The sequence below is a fragment of the Actinia tenebrosa genome, unplaced genomic scaffold, assembly GCF_029948245.1.
Source record: "Actinia tenebrosa isolate PJP-AT-01 unplaced genomic scaffold, QUT_ActTen_1.0 PGA_scaffold0__85_contigs__length_37466705, whole genome shotgun sequence".
Classification (NCBI taxonomy): Eukaryota; Metazoa; Cnidaria; class Anthozoa; order Actiniaria; family Actiniidae; genus Actinia; species Actinia tenebrosa.
In genome coordinates, this window is record NW_028292569.1 from 2,992,029 (window position 1) to 3,018,915 (window position 26,887).

The following is a 26,887-nucleotide window of genomic DNA, read 5'->3' on the forward strand; positions in this document are numbered from 1 at the left end:
CTGCGTACATGTGGTATACCGCGGAGTGGGTAGTCGCGGGCTCATCGTCTCAAGGAGGATTCCAAATGGCGACCAAAAGCTTCAGGTTTGGACTCTCGTCCTTTTTACGCCAAACATGCAAAAACCACAAGGTGAGTCTCTTTATGCGCTATATCGCACGGTTCTCTGATGCATAAGGATTCCTCTTGATAATTGTGGTTGATATAAGGGGATGTTTGGTGTATTTTTTTGTGGCTGCTGATGCACACATCTGGGAGTTATTAAAAACTATATTCGAATAAATTCTCGTAAATGGTTCATGACATCCAGCACGTTCTCATTTTAAAAAATGACCTTTCCTTCACTTTATTCTTCAATTTATTCCTAAGAAATCTTAAAGCATAACAGCCTCATAAGAAACTGTGGCTTTTATGTGAAATAAAATATAATTTTCAACAACGTGGAGTTGTAATTTTTATTTTTTGATGAATCGGATGCCGCAATATTCATTTTCGCTGTCATTGTAATTGTACAAATCTTGACATTTAGCAAGTTTACCAGACAATTATCATTACAAAGACCTAAGGTTGGCTCTTTGTTTTATAGGGGGTATTGCTTTATGACTACCTTGTTATATAAATACTCCAATAGATGTATACAAACAGATGTGCTCAAGAGTCGAACACGTGAAAATATTATTTCAACAATAAATTATTCATTGCTATTAATTTATTTTTGACTTTGAATTTTTCTTTTCACTTATACTTGTTGGGGTTGGGGGATATATTTTGTAGTTTAGACATTTTATGTATTTTTACGAATTTAGATGCTAAAAATACGTGTATAAATAGATAAGAGGTTTTAATTTGTTAAAGTGGAGAGTAAGGGGATGCTATTCCACTTATGCAATACCATTCTGCAAGGCTCTTGCCCATTTTCTATATTTCTTTTCCTCCATGCTCCTGGTACATCAAGACTGCAACTTTGAAATTCCAAGTTTACAAACATCTGATAAATCCCAAATTAGGAGGGAATCCTATTCATTCTTTTTTCCCTTGAAAACATGCTATAGAGGCTTTGCACCATCACTTGATGGCAGCCATGACCTGAGGCAGGAACAATGGACCTTTTCATCAAGGTTGCGTCCTACTTTACGGGCCATGATTGAAAAGTTCAGTAAAATTGAGAAGAGGAGAATCATGGATTTTATGAATTCTTATCGTAAAAAAATTCATAGCAATGCATGATAATACTCGTGTTCTGGTATTGTGGCCTGTCAATTTCCTTAAATTAGGATGAGAAAATGGTCTATTGAATCTGGTCTAATCTCATTTACATAAAAAAGAATTCAGTTTCCCAGAGAAAAATGACTTTTTTGTACTGTTATAAATTGATAGAGTTCAAACCACATATTCATGAAATAGCACAAAAACTAAATAGCCACTAAACACATCTATTTATTTTGTTTTTAATTGTTCACTGGTGCTATTATTTTGGTACTAATTGGTTAGTACTGTTTCATGGATAAATGGCTTGCACTATACCAAATTACTAGACTGAGTAAAGATATTTTGATTGTCTGTCACAAACATGGAAAGTGCTTTAGATACTGTTCTTTGATATTTTCAGGCATCGTTATGGAGGGGAAGTAGTGGAAGGTACAGCTACCTACACGCATCACCTATCTCTAATGAAAAGGTAAAACACTTTCATAGTTTTTTATAGCTGACAATGCTTTACAGTATGACTACTACAACCAGGGCCACCTATACAGCCTATACGGTGGGAACCAATAAAATAAATATTATTGTAAAAGGAATACATAAAGAAAGAATGAATGCAATATATTCCAACTTTGATAGTGGAGCCAATCAAAAACCAGCAGAAAACAATAAACTTTCAACATATTCCCACGAGAAAATGATGATGGCTATTTAGCTTCTTACACGTAATATCAGGGTCAAATTACCATTTTCATGCAGTCTAGGTTTCAGATTGTCTTGGCACTGTTTTTGAATTCATTCTACAATTTGATTGGTTCTCACTGTCTAGGTGGCCACTGTTGTAGTGGTCACACTGTAAAGATCTAGGTAGATTATTTTCACATTCCAAGGAGCACCACCCTGATCTATTAGCTTAACAACTTCTGCATTTGTTTCTACAGTACTTTGATAAAATTCTTATTGCCAACAGAGGAGAGATTGCTTGCAGAGTATGTATGATTGCATTTGTTTTTATTATTGATGACATATTTAATTCTCTATTATAAGACAGCCATTTTAAATTTGCAAGATAAATTGGGTACTCTACAATTTCATTGTTATAGGAAATAACTATTGATGCTAACTAACAATACATGATGTATCTTAACAGGTAATGAAAACATGCAAGCGTCTTGGCATTAAAACTGTTGCTGTATACAGTGAAGCTGATGCAGATGCTGTAAGTAATAATATACCATAGTTCTATACTATTATAGTTTTGAATTCATTACAGGCATAGGTAAGTGTCAAAACGTTGAATATCTGATAGAAAATGATGAATGCAATGCCAGTGATCATGCACTGATTTTTCTTAGCTCCATGTGAAAACTGCTGATGAAGGTGTGTGTGTTGGGCCACCTCCAACAAACCAGAGCTACCTCAACATGGATGCAATCCTGGATGCTATACAGATAACTGGAGCCCAAGCTGTATGTTTCATCTCATTTGAAATTATTTATTTTACTTTTCATATTTATGAAAGAATTGTATGCATGCTTCTTCTTTCTTTTCCTCTCTCTTTTCCTTAATTCCACTCTTCTTGCTTCCCCCCTTTGAATTCCTTCCTTCATTATTCCATTATGAATTTTCCTTCCTTTCTTCCTTCCTTCCTTTTCTTTTCTTTTTTTAATTATACACATTCTTTTCTTTGTTTGATCTTTTAATATTTATGTATTGTTTTCTTGTTTCTTGTTTAACATTTTCTCTTTATTTTCAGGTTCACCCAGGATATGGATTTCTTTCTGAGAATTTTAGATTTGTTGAAAAACTGGTAAGCTCAAATAACTTTGAATTGCAGACCATAAAAACTATTATCTTTTACTTTCATCTTATCTTCATATGTAAATTGCCCATTTCAGATCACATGACATTCCCTTGAGAATTGATCTTTTATGACGAACATGTTAAAATATTTACACATGAAAGAATCAACTCCCAAAAGTGGCATCACATGGCCTAAAATCTACACAAAAAATAACATAGTTAAAAATTAAGGTGTATTGACCGTGATTGGGCTTACTTTGACCAGGACAAGATAGGAGTGACATTCATTGGTCCCTGTACGTATGCCATGAAGTGCATGGGTGACAAGATAGAGAGTAAAATCATCGGCAAAAAGGCTGGTGTCAACACTATTCCAGGATATGATGGTGTAGTCAAGGTATCGTAATTTTGCCAGAATATCACCATTTATAACTCAAGTGCTTTACAACATATGCTATAACCACCAAAAGTGTCAGTCATTTTGAGCAAATTCTCACAGAAAAATTCTCTCTTTGTGTGACAGAGTCAAAAGACACTATTTTGGACAGTAATTATTTAGACATAAATCTATATTTTTAATTAGGAATGCCTCGTGTACACATAGGAATGTAATTCTTTAGTTAACTGTTTGCGTGGAAAATGCGTAAGCAAGAAATAATTTCCGTACGTAATTACATTACAGTGAGTCATGCCTAGGTTTGGCGCTTGTTTACGTAAGTTCGTGTTTGGGACATCCTGTTTGCGCCTAGGGCGTGCAACATTGCATAGGATGTGTAAGGTCTTAAGAATGCAGGTTTTTCCATAAAAATAGGCCCAAACTAAGCTTAAATCAGTGTAGTAAAAGTTCTTGAAGACGTTGCACATATCAAGACAAGGAATTCTCTACGATGTAAAGGTATGAATCTTTGAAGCCTTTTACACTTATACCTAGGATAGATTTAGGACAAATCTATGTTCATATCGTTAACTAGTCGTTATATTTTATAGCTTAGATTTTCTACATATTTGTTAAGCATTCGTTTCATGTTGTAGTAATTCTAGTCGCATTAGCGCGTAATTTAGTACAAAGTTATTCACGCAGTAGTAATTTAGTAATCACGCTGAGTGTATCTTGTCTTTTAAACTCTTTAAAACGTTTACTATAGGATCGCTACCGCCTTACTCGCTTGTTTAACCTTTTTACTACGATAAATAGCCTTAACTGCGGGATAAAAGACCTTTTCTTTCCAACCTTTAATTTGTTCGCTACTTAAACTCTACACTCAAGGTCATTGTCGCGACCGCGTGTTCAGTAAACCGTGTAATTCTTAGTTTGTCATAAACAAAGGTTAAAATACTTACCTAAAGCCATAGTTAACCTCTAGTCAATTTTTCCTATTGCTTTTTCCATTGGTTTAGTTCATTTTAAACGGTTTACCGACTTGTACATTAAACTTTGCAACCTAGTAATTTTCACTCGCGTATTGTAAACACTGCTAATCAGTATGCAATATTCAAATTACCTGTGACGTAATTTACGTATTTCCGTTTCTATTTATATCTAGCAAAACTGTATTTTATTCATAACTTTTTAGCTATTTAGATAAGCTACAAATTTATTTTATCTCATTGTAAATATTTTTCTTGTTTTCATTAGAGATATCCTGTAATCTCGTTCCCGTTTTTTTTTTCCATGTATTGTAAAGTTGTGTGAATTTTTCAATAAATTCTTTTGTCAAAACCACTTGCAATCTGATTCATAGCTGAGCGCCTTGCCGCCGGTTACATTTGACTTTAACTTTTTACAAGATCCTGCATTGCATGTTGACATCATCATTTCATGATTTATATATCAAATATTTCGGCAATGAAAAGAGATATAAAAAAGTAAAGGCCATTCATATTTATTTTGTAAGGGCTTTTAAATCAGGAAGAGATCTTGTGTGCTTGATAGGCACTTTAAATTGTGACAAATGGTTTGACAAATTGGTATTAGTCTTTAGGAGTTTTACAGGTGAATGGGAATCTGTTTAAAACGAAGGTACCACACAGGATACTCACATAGAACACAATGGTGGGAGGGTGGCATATTATCAGCACACACCACCTCTAGTGTCCCCCATATATCAGTCTTAGGGGTTTTTGCAGGTGAATGGGAATCTGTTTAAAACACACCACCTCTAGTGTCCCCTATATATCAAGTTCATTGTTAAGGCGTTAAAAATAAATGTGTTTCTAAAAGATTTTTTTTTACATTTTTAGAACCAGGATGATGCAGTCAAGATTGCAAATGAAATAGGTAAACTAACTTTTAGTCTTTTCAACCACTGAGCTAATGATGCTACTATACTCTACTGAGATTTTATTTGTTCCCATTGATACAAATAGTATTTTATAATTACTTCCATAGGTTATCCTGTGATGCTGAAAGCATCTGCTGGTGGAGGAGGAAAAGGCATGAGAATTGCCTGGAATGATACAGAGACAAAGTACAAGATTGATTCATATTAATCATAATTATTAGTATCCAGAGAGATAATAATGACCCTTCCTTCCTTTTCCCATCCCTTTTCTTTCCATTTCTTTCCTTTTCTTCACTTTTATTCCTTTCTCTTCCCTACCCTTGACTTTCCTTCCACTCCCTTTTCTCTCTTTCCTAAAGTTTTCAGTTTTCTTTTGCTTTATTTTCCTTCCTATTCTTTAACCCTTTCTTTCCATTACCTTCTCTCTTCTGCTCTCTTCTTCTCTTCTACTTTTTTCTCTTTCTTACCTCCATACAGTTAGGTATTGAGGATATTGATTGTACACTAGTATCTCCTCATCTTGTCATGGTTTTTCTTTAAAGGGAAGGCTTCAAGTTGTCATCTCAAGAGGCTATGTCCAGCTTTGGAGATGATAGACTTCTCATAGAAAAGTTTATAGATGAACCAAGGCATATTGAGATCCAGGTAAAGACATACTCTAAGACTTTATCAATGAATACATAAAATATCTGTAATACTCCCATTTTGAGTTCACCTTTGCTCAGTCTTAGCCTCGATTGTGTACAAATGTGTTCTATTCTTTTATTATGGTATAGAACCTTTGCATGTGACGTCAAAGCAGCTCAATCTAGGGGACAAAACAAAAGAATTCCAATCTCCTGACAATTGGAACCTATTGTTTTGTCCCACAGATTTGATCCGCATTCCAAAATGCTGCAAGGGGTCTACAGTAAGGAATTTACATACTATGGAACAATTAAAGTTGATTAAAATGCCACTGGTATTGGTTGAATAGCTGAATAACGCACAAATGAGACTAAGACTGAGGAAGGAGAACTCAAAACTGGAGTATTTTCATTGTCTGATATGTCCTTTTGTTTTGAGACTAAGATTGTGTGTTTGTTTTCAACAGGTTCTTGGAGACAAGCATGGTAATGCTGTAAGTATTCCAAACCACTTCCAGTCATTCATTTTTTCTCTTTGATATGATTGTTTTTAGATTTCTGTAACTTTGTTTAATCCATTTATCTGTGATTCATCAGGTTTATCTTAATGAAAGAGAATGTTCAATCCAAAGAAGAAATCAAAAAGTGATTGAAGAAGCACCAAGGTATTTTTAATTTTTCTATTTAATCATTAAATAGTCATTGAAAATCAGTATCCTATTATTTCCCTTTCTTCCTTTCATTACTTTCCTTTTCTCTCCTTTTCTTTCCTTTTCTTTCCTTTTCTGCCTTCTCTTTTACATTCATTTTCTACCATCATGTACTATGTGGAGAGAAACAAGTGATAAGGCAAATTTGTATCAGTTTTAATCCAAAGCCTGTCTTCTAGTTCATTTGTAGACCCAGATTTGCGTAGAGCTATGGGCGAACAGGCTGTTGCTTTAGCTAAAGCAGTAGGTTACGACTCGGCAGGCACAGTAGAGTGCATGGTTGATTCCAAGAAAAACTTTTATTTCCTGGAAATGAACACCCGACTGCAAGTGGAACATCCAATCACAGAGATGACAACGGGTGTTGATCTGGTAGAACAAATGATCAGAGTCGCTGCAGGTAGTAATCTTAACTAACTGTTCCTGTCTGGCATAGTTAATTGGCTGATAGTATACTCATGAAATGCGATTGGTCTGACAATGACGTAACCTTGTCTGCATTGTGTTTGTGTCATGTTTTGGGCATTTGATTGGATGGAGAGTAAAATCTCACACAGTGTGATTGGACAGGCATGTGCCTTGCCGTATTGCTGCCATGTTTGTGCTGGAAGCATTTTACAGTCATATGAAAACTGCTCTAAGCAAGGTGAAGAACCACTAAGCCACACTATGTTGTCCCAACTTATACTCTACTAATCTAATATTTTTTGTATGGACAAACTAGTCGGAAATTGAAGCACACCAAACATGTTACAATTTACTCTGAGCAAGATTTTGATGATATCCATAAACACTGTTTTAACTTATTCTATTTTCTCTCGTGTGCACTAGGTCATCCTCTGGAACTGAAACAGTCTGAAATACCACTGAAGGGCTGGGCCTTTGAATGTCGTGTTTATGCTGAGGTATGTTTTACTGGATTATATCTTCAAGGTTTAATTCAATGCTATTTCTATTAGGGACAGATCATTTATTGCCTGAGTGGGTCAGACGATTTTGGGAGAATTACCTTGCTGGTTTTTAAACAATTAGAGGGGAATCAGCTATACACTATACATAACACATATCAAAGGAGTCGAGGTCATGCGAAGGCAAGAAAGTAGCAACCACTAGAAGGGCCAGTGGAAATTGGAGGGGTGGGGGGGTAGGGGGGGAATGACAGATCCTAAATACTATAAAATCCTTGTAGCACAAGTAATTCAGGAACCAGACATAACTAAGAGTGATTAATGTGTGAATGTAAAAATAAACTCAATGCACTGACATTACTTGCAATGCTTTGACAGCTTTTATTCCTCATTTTGCTCATGCATTGTTTTTATACGCCTCTCAATTTGTAGGATCCAACCAAGAACTTTGGACTTCCATCCATCGGCAGACTGTACAAGTACATCGAGCCTACACACCTCGAAAATGTGAGTAATGTTTTCTCTCACTAAAAGGACAATGTTATATGAACTTATCTGATGTATTTAATTAATTAACCAGGTACGATGTGACAGTGGTATTATTGAAGGCAGTGAGATCAGTATCTACTATGATTCCATGATATCCAAGGTACGCAAAGCTTATCATTAATTAATTAATAAATAATTAATAATTATGACTATTTATAAAGAGCCCATTCAGATCTGCCCTGACTAGGGGCTTGAGAAGTCAAATATAACAAGAAAGTCATTGTCCCCTGTTTGTAACAAACGTAACAAAAATTTTCTTTATAGTTAGTAACATATGGTAACACACGAGAAGAAGCCAGGGCTATCATGAACACAGCTCTGGATTCATATGTCATTCGAGGTAAGTGGGTCGGTATTTGGCTTGATTCAATCATCAAAGTTTTAAAAGGTTTGAACATGCAAGGTCCATGGGCGGATTCTGGATAGAGGGGGAGTGGCTGTTACTAATGGAATTATCGTCTTAAGTGTCATTAAAGTTATTGCAGTCATCATCATCATTATTGTTAGTGTTATCATCATCTCCATCTTCGCCTGTCTCCACCACCACCAACCCCTTCATCTTCATTTTCATTGTCAACAGCTATATCATCTCTATCTTCACCTGTCTCCACCTCTACCATCACAACCACCACCATTACCACCACCACCACCATCATCATCACCATTGTCATCATTACCATGATGCACATAGTTGACTTTTGTTTGTTTTCAGGGCTGAAACACAATGTATCGTTACTCAAGGACGTGTTAAACCATCCCAAGTTCGTCGAAGGTGATTTCAATACAAAATTCCTCCCCAGAGAGTACCCCAAAGGCTTCAAAGGTGAGTGAATATTAATTACTTTTTATAAATGTAAAATATTTGTGGTATAAAATTTCCAAGAGATCCTTGCTGGTCTTGCTCTATAAAGGTCCCATTTATTCAACATAAATAAATCAAAACAAATGTTTTTTCTTGTTTATTTCAGGGCATATTCTGACTGAAATTGAGCGGGAGCAATTGCTAGCCAAGGCTGCTTACATGTTTGTTCAACGAGCAAGGAAAGCCAAAATGTTCCTCAATCAGACAAGGTAAAGAACAAATGAAGCCGTAGTCAAGTTTTATGTTCAACATTGTGCATCTTGTGTAATGTTTTTCCATTTCAGGCCACGTGTCATTCCCTTGAGAATAAGATTCTTTGTTTGAGTTGTAATAATCCATATTCATGTGTCTTCTCATGTGCAATCAAACGCAACCGTGAAACAAAGAAATGATACTTTAGGGAATGACACGTGATCTGAAATGGGAAACATTTATGCCTGACGCGAGGGTGTGTATAACTGTGTATAATTGAGCTTTCTCTGAATACTTGGTGGTGATAAGCAAACAACAAACTCACTTTTTCCTGGTGCTGATTCTTGATGAAACTGTGCTCAACTTTTAAAAATCCTGCTTGCCTGCTCGATGACAACCAAAATGACAAATTTTGAGTTCAGATTAACCAAAAATTACACCATAAAGCTCTGCTACTGACCCCGATTTATTACACAATATCCTTATGTTATCTCTACTTATACTGTATGTCATTGTTTGTTTTCCAGGGTTAATGCAGTGGCTAAAGAGCAGGTGCAGTGGGATCTCGTAGTTACCCTAGATAAAGAGACCTATCCAATACAGGTTAACTATGTTGGTGATGGTGCTTATGAGGTATGTAGTTACCCTAGATAAAGAGACCTATCCAATACAGGTTAACTATGTTGGTGATGGTGCTTATGAGGTATGTAGTTACCCTAGATATAGAGACCTAAAGAGACCTAATACAGGTTAATGTACATGGCACTATGTGAGCTCCCTGTATGTGCCATTCCATAACTATCAGGATAATATAGTACTGCTACTCTGTAAACGATCGTTGTTTTGTTATGTTATTAGATGGTGGCTGATGATAAAACCATCACATTCAAGCCTACCACTCCACTCTCAGCGCCAGTCTTCCATGCTCTTGTTAATAATGACGACATCTTATACCAGGTCAGCCGTCTTTCTATTGTGTAACATTTTCTGCATTGAAAGTAAAAGCCAATCCAATTTCAGAAATCATGATCAGGTCACATGAATGACATGTAAACCAGATACAAACCTTACAATGAAAATGCTTATTAGATACACCCACTAGTGGATGTATACATTTCTGAGAAAGTACAAGTGGTTGTATCTAATTAGCATATGAATTCAAAAGGTCCCAAAGGATTTGTGAATTATTCATGGAACTTCACAAGTTGTTTACAATATGAGCAGCCATGTTGTATTGGCCATACAATCACTAGCCTCGGTTCATAATTACATAGCCAATACAACACGGCTGCTCATATTGTAAACATTACTTATACTTTACTTTGTAATCATTTCTTGCAGTAATGATATAATAATATTATAATAACTTATCTTTATATTGTTTTGTCATTTTAGACTATTTCAAAACATGGTAATCTGTACAGAATCCAACATTGTGGGACAATCGTAAGTCGTGGTATATTTTTGATTTTGGTCATTGATTCATTTATTCGTAGTTGTATTTGTTGATGTAAAGTTGATAAGATTTTTTAAAATTTTTTGTCATAGTACAAACTTCGTGTTCATACCAAGGCAGAAGATGAAATGAAGAAATACATGCCTGAAAAAGCTGATGTAAGAATAGAACTTTCTTCCTTCTCTCCTTTCTTTCTTTCTTTTTTGTTGATTCACTCATTCTTTTTTCCTTTATCTTTTCTTTCCTTTTTCCTCCCTCATCCTTTTACTCTTTTTCCTTCCCCTTCCATCCTTCAATAATTTTCAATCAATTGAACTCTCCCTCCATTCGTTCTATCCTTCCTTTCCCATTTGCTATACCCTCTACACTGGCTAAATTTTTTTTTTTTATTCCATATAATTTGCACATATTTTCTAAGACCCTGCTAACATGACTTTAAAGAGACCTTGAATGTATTCTTATAGGAAGACATGAGTCCATATCTCAAGTCCCCTATGCCTGGTAAGGTAGTGTCTGTGGCAATTGAGGTGGGTGACCTCGTTCATGAAGGACAAGAACTGGTTGTGGTGGAAGCCATGAAAATGCAAAACAGTTTGACAGCACAGATAACTGGCAAGGTACTTTCTAGTTTATTATTTATTGATTCATTTGTTCATTGATTGATTGATTGGTCAGTTGGTTGGTCGGTCAGTTGATTAATTGGCCAGTCGAGTTGATTGATTGATCGGTCGGTCAGTCGTTCGATTGATTAATTGGTCAGTCGAGTGATTGCTTGATTGATTGGTTGGTCGATCGGTCGTTCGGTTGGTCGGTCGGTGAATTGATTCTCTGATTGTTTGATATTTTTTAGGTTGTCAAGGTGAACTGCAAACAAGGAAATAACGTGGCCGAGGGAACCATATTGGTCGAGATAAAGGAAACCGAAGAAAAAGAATAAAATCTCAACTCACCAAGAAAAAAATAATTACGGTAAAAAGAACCAAAATATTTCAAATAGTAAAATAATTTTTAAAATATTGAACATTAGCTAAGGATAAAATATTGTTAGCTAAGTACAACAAAGTTGAACATGAAGGTTGTGTGTTTGTGACTCATCCCTAGTCTTTTTTCCGTGTGTGATAGAAGAGGGAAGACTGGTCGTCACAAATCTGTGTTAAGAAGTTCTTTTACTAAATCATCCCCTAATATTAACAAACGAGATTGGCATGGGTACAATACATTTAGTGTGTTTTTTCCCCGTCACAATTTACCTTGGTACAAGTCATTTATTCAGTTTCTTTCCCCATCATCTTCTAGTTAACAAAAGATTACCTTAATATAAGTCATTTATTCGGGTTTTTTTCCTTCATCATCTAGTTAACAAAAGCCCATTTTATTTACTTTAACGAGAGAGGACGGTGCAAACACATTCATATAGAGCAAGAAAGTAGAATATTTTTTGAATTGCATGTGTTATAAAACATTTTGGTTTTAGATTCCTTTGAATCTAGAAGGATTGAAAAAGTGATAATTGACAATGAGGAATTGTAAATCACACTAACGTATTTTAGCAATAAATTAATTCATCTATAATATTATTAATAATAGTTTTTATTTTGGGAGTTTTGGGGGCAACACTTAATAAGCATTGGCTAACAAACCTGTCGTTCTCGTTACATGATAGATGTTCTTTACCAGGGGCGGATCTAGGGGAGGGGCTGAGGGGTGCAAGCTCCCCCCCCCCCCCCCTTAGAAAAATCTTGGACTCCATCCCCCATCCCCCCCCCCCCCCCCCCCATCGTTTGTGACGGAATGGGGGACCGGAGATCCCGGAGAAAAACCCTCGAAGCACAACGAAGAACGATTTTTAATCAAATGTTAGATATTTTTCTCTCCAGCATTAATTTTATTCTCTCGTCTGCGTCCCTCTCCCTAATTTTAAAATTCAAAATCGACGAAAATTCCCTGAAGCTCATCTCATTATCTCCGTTCAAGTCAAGTATGTTGAACAACTGTTTTAATTCTTTATCTGTCATTGGTACGTTGAATGACTTCAGTCCTCGGACAAATTTATCTTCTGTCAGTACGTCGCCTCTAGCCAAGGAACGGTACATGTCTACCATTCTTAACCCTCTAGTTCGCATGAACTGGATGAACTTTTCTAGTGGTGTTGTCTCTGTTTCATCTAAAGCGCGTGTATCTCCGCCTTTGATAATCACATCCCACTTGCATAAGAAGTTTGGCTTTGTTTTGAGTAGCTCGTCTAGAGCGTCCTCGCACTCTTTATCGAAGACGACGTTCTCTAAGAAAAGCTCTTCCAAGCTATTTTGTGGGTTTTTCAGAAGTCCCTTGAAGATCGAGAAAGCGCCGGTGCTCATGAAGGGATTCTTACCAACGCGTAGGGTCTTCAGTGATGTGTTCTTTCTGAGCCCCTTGGCTATATGTTCCGCTCCTGTGGTTCCTATGGAAATGCTTGTGATATCAAGTACTTTGAGGGAGCAGTCAGGTTTTTCAAGGATCTCTCGGATTACTTTCGCACCTTCATCTGACAACCCATTCCAACTAAGATTCAACTCTTTTAAAGACTGCATTTCTTTGCAAGCCTTAACCAGCGACACTGCGCCTTTGACGAGGATTCTATTCCAACTCACATCAAGACATTCAAGCACTTGATTGGATCTTAAAGCTAATCCAATCATAGTACTTGCCTTGTCGCCAAGTTCATTACCGCTCAACCGCAGACATCTGAGGTAGCGATGTGTACTCAGCACGTCACAGAGAAGAGCAATATCTTCATCCAGGAGCTTGTTGTTTGAAAGATTCAAATCCCTCAAAGTCACATTCCTACGTAGCATTTTCGCGAGTGCAGCTACTCCTTCCTGCCCGATTTTGTTGCTCGATAAATCTAATTTCACTATAAAACAATTTGTCTCAAGCATCTTAGCGATCTCAATTGCCCCTGCTTTATTTATCCCGTTGTCATGGAGATTAAGCGTTGCCACGGTAACGTTCTTACCCATAGCCATAGCAAGTGCCTTGGCTCCCTTATCTAGGATACCGTAGTGTTTAAGATCAATCACGTCTGTTTTCATTTGTTTTGTCACTTTAGTGATGGGAGGCACACCAAGTTCTTCGCATATTCTTAGATATATCTGTTCAATAGATAAATTATCCGATACCAGGTCGTTGTTGTCCTCAACATCGGTGTCCCACTCGGCGTCGCTGCTGCTGCAAGATCCGGTGTCCAGTCCTTCCTTGTCAGTCAAACGTGAACTTCGTTCATCTTTTCGATTCATCTCCGTCGTTCAACAAGCTGTAGTTTTACGAATAACTTGTAATGCGTATTCTAATTCGTTTTCCACCTTGTTGAAATAAAATCAGGGATATCGAATTGTTTTTCTTTCTTTCTTTCTTTTTCTTAAGGCAATGAGCTTTTATTAGCAATTATTCTTAAATTAGCAAAACATAAGAATAATTACCATAGCTGACAGGAGCATGTCGAAATCAGTAAAACTGTGAAGTTTGAAGAAAATAAGTTGAAAACTCGCAAAGACATGATTTTTGAAAAGTGTGAATTTTTTAAGAAAACCTCTTCTTGAGGAAAGGAATGCGTCCAACGAATGTTTTCAAGCAAAATTTCGATATCTTCGCGAATTTTGAACTTCCTTCAAACTTCATAGTTTTACTACCTTCAACATGCTCTTTCCATTCATCGTAATTATTTTCCTCGGTCCTGTGAGTTTTGGAATTAAATGATAAAAGCTCACTACCAATAAGATCGCATGCTCAGCTTTGAGTTCCCTCAAGTAGCAAACAATTTCATTTTTGTCGACACCAACCTTATAGTTAACTTAGTTCGGCCTTTCGTTTGTCCTTTCGTTTCGACTTTAATACCAGAGTTTGTCTTTCTTTCAGGCAAGATAAAACCTTTTCTTCACAGCTCGTAGCACGGTAGAAATTTTTCACTTAGTTGTGTATCAACAGCTGTATCAGTGTGTTTGCTATCAACCAATCCTTTTCTTTGGTATTCTGTTTTAAAAACTCGTTTGATAACACAAGACAAAGAAATCAATGTATAGTCTCTAAAGACGGCGATAATTGCCAAGTTTGTGTTGAGGGAAACTTTAAGTTTATAAATAATTCACTAAAGAATCGCCTTTTTATTGTTCATTAGTTTTGTGGAAAAGCTAAAGAAACACGAAGAATATAAGAGAAAACTATTTATTAAAACAAAAATACTATGCGCTAATTATATACAGTATTTACAAGGATATAATAAACTAAAAAGGCTTAACCCTTTTTTGACAACCCTTCCCACAAGCTTGGAGACGACATTAAGATAATAAATGGGATGCTCTGTAGTGTGAAGAGAGTCTTGACAACCTTTTAATGCGCACTAAGGCAAGGAAATCTTGGAAGAAGTGTTCATCGTACTAATATGCAAAAGCAAAGTGCACCTTTCTGATTTGTAAGGAAAACGAAGCCAATTGATATGAAAAGTGATTGATAAAATGATAATAATTGAAAATATATTTGAGAATGCATTATTTTAAGTATTTTTTTTAATAAAGAAAGTTCCAGTGTAAACTTCCAACCAACTGGAAGCGAGAAACTGTCAGCCAATGAAAAAAAAAAATTCAAAAAGAAAAAAGTTTTTTTTTGTATTGTGCACTTTTCATACGGGAACTTTCTTATGATGCACGTGTATGAACTACTCTGTCACGTGACAGGGTCAGTCCACACGCACTACCTGTCCTAACTTTCAGGCCCGCCATATTGGATGACAAATCAATAGCTCTCCTGTAATCCAACATGGCTGCCGAGAGGCGATAGTACCAAATCTCTAGCCTTTTGCTTCTGGATTAACTTATTTGTACTTACAGAGCTTCCCATATTAAGAGTAATTTCATATCTAATTAACTATTTTTTTTCTAAGACTCCAAGCTTAATTCTAACCCAAACCATTCCCTCACTCCTCGTACTATCTAGTGGTTTCCAGGAAGCCATTTCTCTCCTGTTGGTTTGCGTGCTTTGTTGTTATAGCGACGCTTTTTTGACTTCACAGAATCTTTGCTGGAGTTTGAGCACTCGACCCAACTACCAGCATCAACTTTGAGCTTCTTTGCTGATTGGCTGTCGTCGCACATGTAATTGAAGTCATGACTATGAGGTCTCTTACGACCTTAAAAAAACGAGAAAACATAATTAATTACAAATTATGCTGCAATTTATAGATGTGGTGTGCGAAGGAACTGGTAACGAACCAATGGATCGTGGGACTGAATGGGGCGACGCCAATAGCGCCAAATAACGTCATCAAATTAGGGCCCCGCACACACGAATATATACATATTTTTTTTAAACGAATTTTTCAATCTTTTTTTTTTTTTTTTTTTTTTTTTTTTTTTTTTTTCTATCCAAACTCTCACCCACCCCATTGAAACATTCAATCATCAAATATTGCAAATTCAAGATATTTACCAGGTGTTGGTAGTCTAGGTGTCTGCAAGGTTGCTGGGTCTACGATGACGTTATTTCCAGGTATTTTGAACTCGTCAAACACGTACTGGAAGCCATCGGCCTTGTACACCTTTTCCGAGTAGACGCGATCATCTGCCCGCATCATGTCAAGAGGTCCTTCAGGTACTGTGTCGTAATGTCCTACCGCCTGCTTCAGGCACGCATCAGCCGGTCGAGGGGTACTTATATCGTCGCTAAATGGCTGACCAAAGTAGGCAGGTACTGTTTGACCTATCACATTCAGCTCAACATCAGGTTTCTTGGCAGAAAAGAGGAACATATCTGGGATGTATTCTGGGAAAGGCCCACCATTGTTGGTTTGCTCGAATGATTCCAAGACTGCCTTCAATGGAAGAGCGCTCTCGAGGGATTCGTGTTGGCATTCTTGTTGTTTTGTTGCTACCTGCTCCATCACACGTTCTTTGTTGGATAGGAACAGTTCTTCAATGGTCATTGAACTGCGTTGTTTGAGAGTTACCTCAGGCTCGTCAACTGGATTCACCATCATGGTATCAGTAAGCGGGTTGGTACTGATACAAGTGGTCTCATCATCACTTGACTCGATCAGCTCATTAAAGTCAGCACCAACTGAGATTAAACGCCCCTCCGTTGTAGAAGGATGACTGCTGTTGCTAGTGGTGGTGTTATCATCATCGTCCGAGTCAATCACTTCAACAAAGTCATTACCAACAGAACGCATACTCAACGTTGTAGAGGGATGACTCCTGACATTGGCCTGGGTGTTGTCATCATCGTCTGAGTCAATCAGTTCAACAAAGTCATTACCAACAGAACGCATACTCAACGTTGTAGAGGGATGACTCTTGACATTGGCCTGGGTGTTGTCATCATCGTCTGAGTCAATCAGTTCAACAAAGTCGGCACCCACTGAACACAAACTTCCCTTCGTTGCCGCAGAAGGATGGTTCTCGTTAGCCATAGGTGTGATTGTGCCACCAGTAGTAGTGTCATCGTCATCATCAGTTGTTGACTCGAACAGCTCAGCAAAATCGGCACTATCTAGGATCTCTCTCAAACAGTTGTCATCCACAGGCGATTCTGCATGGCAGAGGTAAGTGTCGCACATGCTGTCCAGGTCAACATCCTTGAAGGAGTCTTCAAACAGGGTTTGAGTCTCGGACACGTCTAAGCTGAAGATCTCTTCCAGGCTGACCGTTTCTTTTTGCTGGTGAAAGGGGGGAATGGAAAAAAATGAAATGGGATAATGAAATAGAATAATGAGAATAAATGTCACTTCTGGTAGATCTTTTCCTTTCATTATTGCGCATTGTCACGACCTTTTATGTATTAACAAATAAGTTCATTTTTTAAATCTTAAAACTCTCCTAACTGCTTTATTACCGTAATTTCTTCATATTCTTACTTCTTTTGGCTTTGACATCTCCTGTTTGCTCTCCTTTTGGACTGCATCAACTGGTACCTCACTTGACGAAGGCTTTGAATGGACGGGCCGATCGGCGTGGTTTACTGCCTCGTTCGATTCACGTGCTGTTGATGTTTGATGTAGTGCTGGTGATGGCTTGACGCTAGTATTTTGCTCTTCGATGCGAATCTCTCCACCAGCAAGAGCAGCTCGGAGATCTATTGACTCTGCAAGTAGCGCGTACATGGCTCCCACGTCTAACTCCTCCTAAACAAATGCATAAATATTGGAATTTAGAACATCGTGTCTAATTGATCTGCATGTCGCTATTGCTGGTGTTGATCTAGTGTAAGTGCTAGGATTCAAGGATCCTTTCTTCGTCCACTTATTACTATCATGAATGTCTTGCATGCTCCTTACCTCTTTGTGCTCTATTTTCGCCTTCTTTGTAGGTGAAGCCGATACCTTCAACATGCTAGTTGAACAACCCTTATTTCTGATCTCGGAACTTGATGATACCTTGGCATGGTTTTGAGTGTCGGATTCAGCGAGAATACTTCTAAGATCTATACGATGTTTAGGTTGAAGGGAAGTCTTCTTTGAGTGGGATCTTGGAAGCATGGAATATTTTATCTTGGTCGCGCTCTTGTTGAGTGGAGGAAGCCCCATGATATCACGAAGATTAACCATCCTCTGGTGCTCTGAAATACCCACAACAATCATATTATTAAACATGCCAATATGTTTATCCTCGAGCTAGCTAAGCTTCTATAATCATTTCTATTATATTCATTTTCCCTCAAGTGCGCAGGGTATACAGAGGAAAGTAGTATTATGGCAAATGATAAACATCATACTGAAAATAACCTCGATTGAGAAAGGAATTTAGATTTTGAGACATATTTGGACAAACGCGCAGATCTAGAATTAATTTCAATATGAGTGTCGCCCCAGAAGTAACTCTTCTGGAGGCGTTTCTCATAGAACGAGCAAGTTATACCCTTTTAGAGAAACTTTTTCCCATATTTTTAGGAATTCCTGGCAAAGAATGAGTTTATGGTCATCCATATATACGTATACCTCCCTTAGATCCATTATTACGACAAACTGTCATCGTTCTGAGCGCAGTTCTGTGCGCTAGATCGTGTGCACTGACCATAATGCGACAGTTGTGCTAGTTTTACATAAGAAAACTAAGATGATTTGCATGTTTACCTGCTCCTGGAGCAAAGACGTCCTTCTCAATGATCCAAGTTCTTTTGGGAGGCTTAACAGGCATCGATGACGACTTCCATGGTCCAGGAACGAGTGAGCTGTTAGAAACCCCTTTTGGAGTTGCTTTTGGAACCTGAACAATCCTCTGAGAATGGGTAGAAGCACCCACAATCCCGACAGACTCGGGTGGCTGATACTGGTTGGTGTGGGTGCTAGACGAGGAGTTGCAGGCAGGTAGGCTCCAGTTGTAAGTTTGATCATGGCTGAAAGTACTTGGAGCCAAAAATTGAGTCGTAGGTTGGTAAACGTTGAGCCTTTGCGGGAGTTGTCTGCTTGGAGCTTGGTTAGTAATTGGGCAGATGAGCGTCTGTGTTCCACCATGAACAGATGGGTAAAAGGAACCTTCCGCTGGCACCAAGAAGCACTCGGGTTGCGCAACTGGAACAAATTGTGGGACGGTGTTGAAATCCCTGATTACAGTGTTTCTCTGTGAACTGCGCTGTGGTGTCTTTCCGAACAGCGTGGTTGTCTCAAGCGCATACTCTAATTCGTTGAAGAAAATGCGCTGACCAGCAAAAGAACCAAGATTGTCCTGAAGATATAAAGAAAAATCTTTTCCGTCAAAGCTACCCAAGTGTAGATGATATATAGGATTCGTACGCCGCTTTCCCTATTACTTAAAAAGGTCGCGTAATAATTAAACCGTTTCTCATTTCAATTAGCACCATTAACACGCAAAAGAAACTGAATTTCTTACCTTTTGCATTGTTAAATTGATATCGAAGAAATTTAGTCAATTTTAACGTTTTCTTTAGGATCGTTTTAGTAAAACTTCACGCGTAGCGAAAAAAACAAGCCGTACTGTAAAAACCTGCTTTCAGAATGACTTACAAGTGCGACGTAACAATAGAGGAGTGTTCCGCGAGCGCGCGCGCAAACAGGCAATGCATATCGGGAAATTCCGAAAGTGTCGCCGTTTTTCCGAACGGCTTCGACTGTAATTTGTACTGTAATTTTGGACCCGATCGCCGATATTAAGAAACTTTAGAGATAACTGAATAATTATCCGAGAAACCTTAAAAACTAACAACTATTATATGGCGAACTTTTTAAAAATACGAGGCTGTAACCTACCATAACCGAATGGAAACAAACAAAAATGGTGGTTCCTCGTAGCACTTTTGTCTTAGCTGCAAACGCGCATGCACACTTAAGATTCCTATTATTTTTTACCAAGTCATCTATTTAAAATGTTATCTTTTACGTATATTGCTTTTAGAGAGATTGATTTTAGGTTATTGATTTAAAATAACCAGGACCATACTTCCAGACATCGAGTGCTGAACCGTCGTATGGACTTACGGCTACGCTGGAGATTTCGACCCCAACACCGCTATCCCGGGAGGAATTACAGACTGATCAGGAAGCTCAGCAAAAGCCTAAGGGAGAGGTTAATCGGCCCCTAGACCGTAGATGATTAACCCCTTGCTATGACCAGCAGACCCGGTATCTCGTTTGTGACGCTGATCGCTAAACATGCATGGTCACTCTACTCCATGTGGGATATTTAGTAATATTCCATACTTGAGGCAAAAATCGAAATTGATGTCAGATCATATTTTCTTATCCTGAAACAAACTTCCTAAGGACGCATTTTTAGCGTTCATCAAAGCATAAGAAATAGAAAGAAAAAAATTGGAAACAACTAACGTATAGTGAGATGTGCGCACATGCGCGTCAAGGAGGCATACGATCACGGTAGGCTTTAAAGCTGTAAGCTTGTGGGGCCTTTTAAACTTGTATCCTCCATACACGTACCAGCTACTTGCTATATTCTAAAATTCTATAAACACATCCATAATCCTCTTTCACTTAGTAAAAGGACGTCTTAGCAGAGTAGATTATCAATGCTACCCTGCACGCCCCAGAAGTAAATTAACGAAATACATATCCAAACGATCTAAAGATACTTTGAAAAGAACGATTATTAAAAACCGATTGCTCCAGCCAATGTATCAAGAATTATATCATTTGCGGTCTTGAAAACAAAAGTCGTCAAGTTCGTCCGACTCACTCGCTCATAGTGCACTGCAGAATACTATTTACTTTGAACATTTTGTACAGATGTTAAAAACGACTGTTGAGGATGTTTTTCGAAAGCGACCGAGAATCCACGAAAAAAGAAGCTATCGGAAGGTTATCTTAGGATGCTACACCTCGAATCACACCTCGGGCCAAACCCAGCAGAAATACTCATGCATGGACCAACAACGCATCTTTGTTGCCGAGATCAATTATTGAAAAACTTATCGCCTTCTAATTAGCAATTAGCACCATAGAGGATACACAAAACAAAGTATCATCTTACCTTCTGTGACATATTAATGATCCACCAGTAAATAGTCGTAAATAATGTTTTCTTTTAAAAGTATTCGTTTAAAACTTCACGCGAGAAAAAATTCCAAAGCGTATGATAAAAAACTGATTTCAGTCTGGCTTTCAAGTGAGCGCGACGTAACAATGGACAAGAAATTACGCGAGCAAGCGCGCGCATAGACGCACTGTATTGTGGGGAGTACAGGGAGGCAAATTCGGATGACTGAACGAAGAAGCAAAGGAAAAGAATGAACTAGAGAAGTAAAAACAGAATACATCTAAAATCTTAAATTAAAGCTTTATTTTTAATATTCATTAGATATTCCATACAACACAATGACATCGCCAAGTAACTTTGTCAGTGGTGACAAATCACATCTTTCAGCAAAATTTACAAATTTTGGATAAAAATAAGCATAAAACAGCCCATTATATGACACTAATATTGTTTAAATAGGGAGTTCAAATTTGACGTTGAGATCCACTGATCGCGCCAATTCAATGATGTTGGAAACTCGAACGACCTTAGAAAGAGAGACGAACACATTAGTATTTTTTCTAAGAAGCAAGATACTCCAAAGTGAAAAAATACCGGGTCACGGCACAGTCACACCCACATAGGGACACGCCAGACACGCCAATCACACCATGTTAGGGTCACACCCACGTTCCTCCTTCGTCATTGAGAACAGGCTATCCTTATGTTGACTGACTTTGCATTTGAAATTACATATTATGATACAAGCTACTTACCATCTCAGCGGCGTCTTCAAGGTCATCACAAGCAATAATACGAAGACCACTGGCTGCAATCAGAGCTTTAGCATCTTCTACCCGTGTTCCTGGAAAAATATGTCGTTCATTAGTCAGTTGGCACCAGCATCCTAATTATCCATCGCTATCAACACCATCATCACCATCATTATCATCAATTTCAAAAACATCATCAAGGGAAGGAAGAACAGATGACAGAGCAACGAGACCGCTTGCCTCTCACCGATGTTTTCCTCACTCTGCAAATATCCTCTTCTAACCAGTGGAAGAAGAGCCACTCTGTGGAATCCACTGTTAATTCCCATTATTTTTTATCACCATCTTTATCCATCAACATTATCAGTACTATTATCATTATCATTGTTATCACCATGATCCTCATCACCATCACCATCATCGTCATCACCATAATCGTCATCATATATCATTAGCACTATCTATAATGCCATCGCCATCAGCATATGTAATATTGCATATCACCTTGTAAGCGTACAACAACAGGTATTGATAGTTGTAACTCCTTGGCGGCAGCAATGATTCCCTCAGCGATGATGTCACACCTCATGATTCCTCCAAATATGTTGACAAGAATAGCATGAACCTGGAAAAAGTGATTCAATCAATCTTCTATACAAAGATATAACTAGCTAAAAACTAGTGTGAGCTGCGTCGGTGTTTCTAATGAAACAGTAATGATGAAAAGGTAAATTATACACCGTGAAAAGATGAAAAAACTTACTGACGTTTCGGACGCTAGTTCTTCGTCGGAGTAAAAGAGCAGTAAGTTTTTTCATCTTTTCACAGTGTATAATTTACCTTTTCATCATTACTTAATCTTCTATACATATATTTTGAGAAAGTTTCCTTACTAGTCATCAATATTAGGAATATAATAATAATATAATAATAATAGGGCTCCCATTGATAGCAGTAATTTTATTACTGAAGGGAACACCCTGTTTAAATAAAGGTTTTCATTCATTCATTCATTCAGGATGCGTTTAAGAATGTACAATAATTTCTAAGATCAAAATCACTTTTCATTTTTGAAGTTACTGCACTATGCATTATGCTGTGTGCCGTAGCCTGCATAGCAGCACTCTTTAATAATGAGATTAACAGTGGATTCCACAGAGTTGCTCTTCTTCCACTGGATTCCAATTGGAATTTAGAAGTTGATTTTTGCGGAGGTAGGAAAGCCGGAGAACCGGGAAAACCCTCGAAGCACAGGTGAGAATAACAACTCACATACAACAACGAGCACAGCAGCACTCTTCCCTTCCCCCCTCTCCAAACTGCCACTTCACAGGCTATGCGTGCCATTTCACAGGCCATATGAATTCTACTCTAAACATTGGATACCATCATACAGTACTTGGTGCAACATACCTTTTTGTCCTCAGTTATAATCCTGAAAGCAGCTTGTACTTGTTCAATAGTGGCACCACCACCAACGTCCAGGAAATTGGCAGGGTCTCCACCATGCAGCTTGATAATATCCATGGTTGCCATGGCAAGACCAGCACCATTGACTGTAACATACAACACATGTTTATCGTTATTACTTGTTGGTGAAAAGGGTGAAGAGAACCTTGGGGGTGGGGGTGAGGTCAATGTTGTCTTCAAGTTATGACCTACTATACTCACCCAAGCACCCAATACTGCCGTCAAGACCAATATAGTTCAAGTTGTGTTTGGCGGCAAGTACTTCTCGTTGGTCCTCTTGAGACCAGTCACGCAGGTCAAATATCTCTGGCTGCCTGTAATCAGCATTATCATCAAACAATAGCTTGCAGTCCATGCATATCACTAAAAAAATGAGAATATGGCTGCTCAGGTCTCTGTACTGTAATATAAACACTGTCATGTTCCAAAGCTTGTTTCTCTTGTGCTCTACAACTCCCAGGGTGCTTATAATACAGTACAGAGACATATGCATGCATTTTATATTCCTTAAATGTATTATGATGAGGATGATAATAATGATGATGATGACATACCTCTGCCAAGCAAGTCTTCTGACATTGGGTTGATCTCCAGTAGCACGGCATCCCTCTCTAGAAAGATCTGATACAGGCATAACATCCATTGTGCCGCTTGATCAACACATTTAGAGGAGAAACCCATTTTCCTAGCAAATTCCTTAGCATCATCAAGTGACAGCCCTTTAGTGAACAAAAAAAAGTAATCCATGAAAATGTTATGCTGCTTTGGCCTGTATGCCAAAGGGTTTTCACGTGACGTAACAGTTGCCATGTTGGTGTACCAAAACAATAGATTTTTTATCCTCCAGGAATTAAACTCTATTTTTATGCAAAACTGTGCAGAATGCTTGCATTGTTTGATGCACTAATATGGCTGCCTTGTCACTTGAGGGAAAGCACTCTATTCCTAACTCACTCAATAAAATCAGAATAAAAAGCATGAGCATAAGAATGAAAGGTGAATGAATAGATATTAGATGATTACCAGTCATAATATCGACAGGGTGTTTGACGATTGCATCAGGTGTTTCCTTGGCAACAGACTCAATGTCGACACCACCTTGTTGGCTTCCAACTAGAACCACACCCTACAGAGACAGAAATGGGTCTTCATTGTACATATAGTTTGCTTGGTATGTAACTAATATTTAACAAAATCTTATTCAATGGACAACATAATCTTTGATACTGTAGTAGAATGATTTTACTTGGTCCATGAGAAAAAACACAAGATGTATATTGTGAATGAGCTTGACAAAATACTTTATTTTTATAAATACACATAAGATAAATAATTATAAATAATTAATTAACTAATAGATAATATTTACCATGAACTTTCTTTCCAGTGCCAAAGCAAAATAGTATTCTCTTCTTGCATACAGCCTCTCACATACAAACACCTTTACAGGAGGGATGATACAAAAATAATCAAGAAACCTTTATATAATAATTGAGTATTTCAAAAATACTCTTCATATTATAACACTAGAACTAATAAATTAGCATAGAGAAAACTTTGTACATCAAGACAAAAAGAAAGAAAAAATCAGTTACTATAATATCAACAATTTGTTGAATATTATTCTCAGCTGATCAAAGAGGATATGAAAGAAGACAAGATTGGAACAACGTCTGACTCAGAAAAATCTGAGCCCCAGACGGGAATCGAACCCATGACCCTCCAGATACTAGTCGGATGCTCTAACCACTGAGCTACTGGAGACTCTATGGTTGGCAAGGGTACAATGGGTGAAGCAGATCAAAGGTAACACATATCAAAGAGATGATGAGAAATATGCATAATAATGTATGGCGGTAACATTTTCTCTTACTTCATTGCAAATTCGTCCTTGTTCTCCTGTTTGCTTAGTGATTAGTTTTTTCCCAATCATTCTTGATGCAACTTCCTTGGCCTCTTCAGGTCTGACACAACAAAACCAAGGTATTTTCAAAGGTTTTGTTGACTACAAACAACACTAAATATCTTAATCTATAATTAATCTCTGTGTTGATCACAAGAATAATAATAAAAAAAAACAGTTTCATAACTATTCTTGGATCTTGGAGAGATGGATGGATAGATAATTTTATTTAACGTACAGTGAGAGAAAGACTCGTTATAAATGCATTATCTATCTCTTACCACCAATCACTTACTAACTATCACTGTTCACCCCTCTAACCTTTTTTGAGCTGTATACATAATGTCAATGACAATGAATGATTTAGATATCCTGAAAACCTAGATACGTGATATGATGATGATAAATGGTGATGAATATATTGTACACTTACGAGAACACAATCCTGACGCCCCCCTTAAAGCCACCTTCAAATTCTCCTTTACCACGTCCTCCAGCCAATACTTGGGCCTTTACCACCATGTCTCCACTATTCTCTGCCTCATCTGGAACCGTATTTATAACAATAACATCAGTTCTATTATCTATTGCAAGTACCAGGGGGAGGAAACCAAACATTTTGCATGTTGATTAATTATTAAAATAATATACTGAATATACAGTACTAGAAAAGCTAAGGATGGTGTATTTGAATAACCGAACTACAGTTTAGGTATTCATAGCAAAACCAGCAACAAAATGTTTAAGAGTTATATCAGCTGTTTTTTATCTTTCCCAAAAAAATTAAGCTTACTTTACATAACTTTACGTATGTTAGAGTGTTGTGAATACCGTTTCGTTTCCAAAAAAGAAAAGGCAATATTGATTAATTTAGTACTGATTTTCAAATTGTACAAGACGTGTAGGCTAACGTGTGTGAAGAGTATACGTTAAACATCATTCACTGTTTATATTGAGATCCAAAACAAGGTTATCATTATCAGACCTAGCAAGGAAGCAATCTCATAGGCTTGATCTGCAGTCCTTGCGACACCTCCTTTTGGTGTGAGGATACCAGCATCTTGGAGAATCTTCATGCTATGGTACTCGTGAATGGAGAGATTTCGTCTTTGTTGATGTTGTGAAGTGACATTTGCGCCCAGTGCCTGACAAAAAATCCAAATTCAATTAACTCAAAAATCTAGAATAGTGATTAGACTTTTATGTGGTTTCATATTTACCCTCAATACGTATCTGCTGTTCTTTCTAATGCCGTTTAGATACAGCCTTCGTAAAGAGTTTGTGACGGCCGCCATTTTGTTTGAGAGCAAAGTACAAAGTGCGCACGCACCACAGGAGGCCCATGTGCAGTTTTTCCCTAGTTTTGCTCTTTTCATTTCTTTATTATGCAAGTTTAGAAGAAAATCAAAACAAAATGAAAATATATCTGAAGCTACAGTACAAAATATGGGAAAATTTCATTGTTTCAGTAATTACTATTTTTATTTGCAAAATACCAATATTTTCCTAATACCAAATTTTTGTAATTTATAAACGCTTGCTTTAGGCCTAAAAAGACTATCAATAAAGCAGTAAAAATTAAAGCTTTTTTGCCCAGGATATTTCACTTTGTGCTTTTGTTTATTTATTTATTTATTTATTTATTTATTTATTTATTTATTTATTTATTTATTTATTTATTTATTTTAATAGTTTAAAGT

At 37.4% G+C, this 26,887-nt stretch overlaps 2 protein-coding genes, 1 long non-coding RNA gene and 1 other non-coding gene across 4 annotated transcripts; 1 reads left to right on the plus strand and 3 right to left on the minus strand.

The window, feature by feature from the left end:
* The first annotated feature begins 34 nt into the window (after positions 1–34).
* On the plus strand, positions 35–12,162 carry LOC116286391 (propionyl-CoA carboxylase alpha chain, mitochondrial). Its single transcript, XM_031692904.2, has 25 exons — positions 35–131; positions 1,609–1,677; positions 2,144–2,191; positions 2,353–2,421; positions 2,558–2,671; positions 2,959–3,012; positions 3,271–3,402; positions 5,247–5,283; positions 5,395–5,473; positions 5,830–5,932; positions 6,381–6,407; positions 6,511–6,578; positions 6,803–7,023; positions 7,455–7,528; positions 7,964–8,038; positions 8,112–8,180; positions 8,345–8,420; positions 8,793–8,903; positions 9,049–9,151; positions 9,662–9,767; positions 9,993–10,091; positions 10,530–10,580; positions 10,683–10,748; positions 11,055–11,207; positions 11,441–12,162. Exons 1-25 carry the CDS (start codon positions 66–68, stop codon positions 11,525–11,527), a joined length of 2,157 nt encoding a protein of 718 aa, XP_031548764.2. The 5' UTR covers positions 35–65; the 3' UTR covers positions 11,528–12,162.
* On the minus strand, positions 3,557–4,771 carry LOC148913254 (uncharacterized). The gene is made up of 2 exons (XR_016119312.1): positions 4,347–4,771; positions 3,557–3,932 (listed from the first exon to the last, which is right to left on the minus strand). It is a non-coding gene; the product is annotated as an uncharacterized LOC148913254 (long non-coding RNA).
* Positions 12,163–21,343: 9,181 nt separating the features above from the next.
* LOC116286396 (succinate--CoA ligase [ADP-forming] subunit beta, mitochondrial) lies at positions 21,344–26,487 on the minus strand. The gene is made up of 12 exons (XM_031692909.2): positions 26,408–26,487; positions 26,173–26,332; positions 25,621–25,732; positions 25,158–25,248; positions 24,654–24,725; positions 24,308–24,410; positions 23,839–24,003; positions 23,486–23,647; positions 23,228–23,370; positions 22,319–22,439; positions 21,818–21,906; positions 21,344–21,588 (listed from the first exon to the last, which is right to left on the minus strand). Exons 1-12 carry the CDS (start codon positions 26,480–26,482, stop codon positions 21,514–21,516), a joined length of 1,368 nt encoding a protein of 455 aa, XP_031548769.1. The 5' UTR covers positions 26,483–26,487; the 3' UTR covers positions 21,344–21,513.
* On the minus strand, positions 24,976–25,049 carry Trnat-agu (transfer RNA threonine (anticodon AGU)). Its single transcript has one exon. It is a non-coding gene; the product is annotated as a tRNA-Thr (tRNA).
* Positions 26,488–26,887: the final 400 nt, after the last annotated feature.

What these genes read in the sequence shown, in the direction of transcription:
- LOC116286396 (XM_031692909.2), bottom strand. Translation starts at nt 26,482, where the DNA reads ATGGCGGCCGTCACAAACTCTTTACGAAGGCTGTATCTAAACGGCATT. An exon ending in ACAGCAGATACGTATTGAGG is followed by an intron (nt 26,333 to 26,407) that starts GTAAATATGAAA and finishes ATTTTTTGTCAG; the next exon opens with GCACTGGGCGCAAATGTCAC. An exon ending in TGTTGTTGTACGCTTACAAG is followed by an intron (nt 21,907 to 22,318) that starts GTGATATGCAAT and finishes ATATTTTTCCAG; the next exon opens with GAACACGGGTAGAAGATGCT.
- LOC116286391 (XM_031692904.2), top strand. Translation starts at nt 66, where the DNA reads ATGGCGACCAAAAGCTTCAGGTTTGGACTCTCGTCCTTTTTACGCCAA. An exon ending in ATGATTCCATGATATCCAAG is followed by an intron (nt 8,181 to 8,344) that starts GTACGCAAAGCT and finishes TTTTCTTTATAG; the next exon opens with TTAGTAACATATGGTAACAC. An exon ending in GTACCCCAAAGGCTTCAAAG is followed by an intron (nt 8,904 to 9,048) that starts GTGAGTGAATAT and finishes TGTTTATTTCAG; the next exon opens with GGCATATTCTGACTGAAATT.